Source organism: Hakea prostrata, chromosome 2 (assembly GCF_041222555.1).
Source record: "Hakea prostrata isolate BN-2017 chromosome 2, UWA_Hpros_2, whole genome shotgun sequence".
In the NCBI taxonomy this organism is placed as follows: domain Eukaryota; kingdom Viridiplantae; phylum Streptophyta; class Magnoliopsida; order Proteales; family Proteaceae; genus Hakea; species Hakea prostrata.
Window position 1 is genome coordinate 14718591 of NC_142601.1, and position 4447 is coordinate 14723037.

At 35.3% G+C, this 4447-nt stretch overlaps 1 protein-coding gene across 1 annotated transcript; it reads left to right on the top strand.

Annotated features, from left to right (window-relative positions):
• Positions 1-2793: 2793 nt before the first annotated feature.
• On the top strand, positions 2794-4069 carry LOC149023858 (pseudo histidine-containing phosphotransfer protein 2-like). The gene is made up of 6 exons (XM_089143365.1): positions 2794-2853; positions 3094-3221; positions 3359-3427; positions 3599-3670; positions 3830-3902; positions 4013-4069. Exons 1-6 carry the CDS (start codon positions 2794-2796, stop codon positions 4067-4069), a joined length of 459 nt encoding a protein of 152 aa, XP_088999491.1.
• Positions 4070-4447: the final 378 nt, after the last annotated feature.

Here is a 4447-nt window from a genome sequence, read left to right on the forward strand (position 1 = left end):
GATAGATCCAAACTATCGGCATCCCGCTATCTAGATCACCTTTCCCGTTTCTTCATTCATTAGCTCGTGCTTCTAGCGGAGCCGTTTGTGATTAAGTTCATCAAGCGACTTAGCCTTCGGAGGTGGACTCCCGACCCCGCCGGTCGGGCCACATCTGACGCTTTCGTTTTGCAGGACATCATGTGGAGATTCAAGGGCTGAGCAGATTTTGGACGCATCACATCCAATTTAAGGGGAATTAAAGACTGTTTGGTTCACAAATGACTTGGAACCTACATGATTTCATAGAGGCAGGTAATTCAACGTTTTAGTGCAATGTGAGTGATTCCGTGGAATCACGCACATAACAACTGATGTTAGAACCCTACCTCTTGTCTGAGATCGCCAAGCTTCATCCTCCATCAATCCCATTTCAGTTTCCTCCCCCTTCTTCTTACCATGAACGCTTCCTCTTTGGATTGCTTGAATCTGAAATTCTAATAAATAAATCAGCTCTTGGCTCAATATAACTATAAACAACTCATGTTGTATTGCGGAACCAATGCTTGAAAGTCTTAGATTAAGGTATCAAGCACTATTTTGAAAAGGATTATGCTCAGCCAACTAGTGTAATAGAATTCGTGAATTAGACTGACTACACTGTTACCGTGAGAGGAATCAGAAGCAATCAACTGAAATAACCGGCAAGACTGGTACACAGGTTAAAAGGTTAACAGATCATTGCACCCAAACTTTGAACAGTGTAGTTTTGAGAACTCGACTCCGCAATCTGCAGCAACGTGAGCAAACCCGAGAATCTGAATTACATTCCATTTCAGCCTTTTCAGGGAGAATCCAAGGTCCTAGAGACGAGACTAGTCCGCTGGGGCTTTTAGATTAAGATTGTCGTTTCTTAGCTGTTTTTGGGTTTCACATTGCTGCGTTTGTTTGCTGGAATAAAGGCGGGGTGGGAAAATCCTTGAAAAAATGTAGATTTCTTAATTTTTCATTAAATCTTAAAATGGTAGATTGTTTGGTTCACTGGGGTAGGGTGGGAAAGTGAGAGGAAATTTGTCTGGTGATGTGGCAATCCAATTTTCCAACGAAGCCATTTTAAAACTCCACGTATTTGGTAGGACTTGGTGAAAATGTTTGAAAAAATAAAAAGTAGAACCCACTACTATCATTTTTCCACAAAACCCTTTTTCTTTCTTTTCTTTTTCTCTCGTCCCACTACACACATGGGATTCACATGTTTTTTTTTTTTTCCACTCTTTTTTTCCACCCCACCTTTGGAAAGAAACACAGTCAAAGTTTTTTATTTATTTTTTCGTGGAATTTTTTTGCCAATAAGATCAAATTATTTACCATTTTGCCGCCTAGTACCATCCGATAGGTATTAAACAGATGTCAATCATCCGTGCAAGCATGAACAAAATTCTTTGGTTGCATGAATGTAGGTTGGTATTGGTGAGGATGATCCTAAAGTTCTTCCCTAGAATGTAATTACTACATTTTCATATTACAGAACCACACATTTTTTTTTTTAATTTACCAAAAAAACTTACTAAATGGTGTGTTATTCTCTCGTAAGTTCTATCCTCTCAAAAGCGCCATCATTTTAGCTAGAATGGTTATCATTGGAGATAAAAATATTATTATACTCTTCTGTAACTAAATTAAAAGACCATTATACCCCATTCATATCTTCTTTTCTAAGAAAACTGTCCTCCAGTCTGAAATCCTCCTCTCTCTTATTCAGATTTGGGAAAAGTTTTTGATAAACATGTCATACTATCATTAAAAGAAAAAAAATTCAGATGGCTAATGAGATCTTCAATATTCCTCTTCACCACAAGCTTAGCAAACAAGATCCGCCAATAGGATTCAACCGTCACATTCGTTGGCTTTGTTAGCTTTTCCAGTTTGAAAGGAAGATCTCAAACAGTGGGCGAAGGACATTACTTTTGAAGAAATTACTGAAATTGATGGATTTTTGATGGAGAACAAAAAACAGTGGATAAAGAATCAAAGTTAGATTATAGGCTCTCTTAATAGGAAAGGGACTTTTCTATTTAATTTCTTTTTTTTATGAGAAATATCATGGATGTGAGGAAGAAGGCACCGATCACTGCTCTGCAAATGTAAGTTATTTCTAATGTAATTTTTATTAATTAATTTTTTTATTTTTAATACAAATGATCTTTTAGCAGAAAAACAAAAGATCGTCTTGAATTTTGATTTTTCGACTGTGAAGTTACCTGATCATATTTTTTCTTAATTATTTCGAATCAATTAGTCGCTCGTTTTTACGCTTTTCCTTCCTCTTTCTTCTCTATTTGTGCTTCTTCATTCAGACCTTCCTTTAAGAATATATTTTTTTTTCTCCTCGCTGCATTTGGGTTTTTCTTTGCTAAACTTGGTTTCAATCTTTGTCTGTTTGTATAAGTTGTTACATGCATTTTTAGAATTTTTAAACCGTTTGAATTAAATTCAATTTACACAAGAACCCAAAATTTAAAGGAGTTCTTCCCTATCTGGACTCCGATTCGTTCTATAAGTATCACAATTTATAAAGCATGCTAAATTTGATGAATTCGCTTTTCTCCCATGCAACAACTGTTGAAATGCAAATTGAAAATATTGTTTCAGGTCACACATTTTTCATTCATTCATTTGACATGTGAATTTGTCGGTGATAAATGTTTCTCTTCAATCGTATATCTCTCTTGGGTTAATGCTTCTTCCTTCAAGCTTTCAGTCTTCCAGTAGCGAACTCCAACTGCTTTCCATCTCTTCCTTTCCACTTCGAGAATGGCAAACAATTCACTGAAAGAGCAGGCTGACCAAATGAAACAATCCCTCTTCGATCAGGTTCTTTACCTATATGTGTATCTTTAAGAGATTTTGATTTTGAACATTTAGAAGTTTATATCTATACATCTAGACATCTGTTCTGCATATCAGGCACAAAATTTATTTATTTTTAAATCTTTTGTAGCAAATTGATTTGGATCTGCATGTGAACTGTAACAGATATATCCTAGAAATCTATTTAAAAATGATAGTTTGCATCTATCTGAAACTGACATGAAATAAATTGAGCTGTTGTAGGGATACCTTGATGAGATGTTTAATGAGATAGAGCGGATTTACTGCAATGATCCCTTGTTTCATGAAAATATTGTTGACATGTTCTTCAAGGATTCTGCGCAATATATCACTAATGCCGAGAAGGAATTGTTAGTTCTCTAACTGATATACATAGATATGTTCTTACTGTTAAAATCAGAAGTTTTTGCTTCCTATAATCTAAGGTTCTTCATTGAGAAATGATAATTTTGGATAATGGTTACTGGTATAATTTACTTTTTTGTAGGGAACAGTATCCTATTGATTTCAGTAATCTACGAAAGTACTTGGACAAGATAAGCAATGTCACTAAAAGGTAAATAAAGGAATAAGGTTTTCATGCATGGGTCTTTTTTTTTTTTTTTTTGGTAAACTTCATGCATGGGTCTTAAGGCCATAGAAATGAAAAAAGTATCTTACATTTACTATTGGTGCTTGCTAGCCAGCCAGTATCTCTAATCACTAACAGAAGTATAATTTGTTACAGCGTTGGAACTAAAAAGGTCAGAGATTTGAGTGATCAGGCCATAGAATGCTGCTCGGAACAAAATGCAGAGGGGCAAGTATCTTATATTTGCTAACCAGCTAGACTTCTCTTCGCTTCTCCTTAATTAATATAAAAGCATCTTCCTTCTCACCACCTAGCTATTAGACCCAGAAACTTAATAGGTTTTCCTTTTCTTTATGAATTATTGCTTATTTGCATAAATAATTGCAGATGCAAGGATGCTTTTGAACAATTGAAGACTGAAAATGCAACTGTGAAAGAGAAGCTCCATGCTTACCTTGATGTCTCTTTCTTATCTTCATTCCAAGTTCATACCATCTGACTTCTAGTTATGGTTACTATTCGAGGCTATATGGTCAGTTTTTGATCTGGTTGTGGTTATTTGTGTTTCAGCTTGCAAGACAAGCTAGAGCTGCTGATGGTTCATCTGGCTTCAAGCCTCCCAACTAATTAGAAGTACTGAATTACAAGGATGTTTACTGGAACAAGCTAGATGCTGTGATCTCTCAGAGGATTGATCTTTCTGAATGTTGATTGCAACATTTACCATTTCCATCTGCACCTGATATCATAGTAATAGTAGATATTTCCTCTGATTGGCTAGGTACTGATCATAAAACTATTAGCTCTATATGTATGATTCAATCCACTATACTTGGATTTGGTTTCAGAAATACTTTAGACCTGATTAACAATGTGTGGTTGAAAGCATTAGCTTATATTCATAATTAATTAATTGCTTCTTGCAAATTATGAAATGTGATATCAACCTCGTAATTCCAGTGAACAATGAAGGAACATTATGTGAATATGTATGGGGTTGTGTTA

Bases quoted from the DNA above. Each gene is read 5' to 3' on its own strand.
- LOC149023858 (XM_089143365.1), top strand. From the start codon at position 2,794: ATGGCAAACAATTCACTGAAAGAGCAGGCTGACCAAATGAAACAATCC. The intron at 3,222-3,358 runs GTTAGTTCTCTA...ACTTTTTTGTAG, and splicing joins ACTAATGCCGAGAAGGAATT to GGAACAGTATCCTATTGATT. The intron at 3,428-3,598 runs GTAAATAAAGGA...AATTTGTTACAG, and splicing joins ATAAGCAATGTCACTAAAAG to CGTTGGAACTAAAAAGGTCA.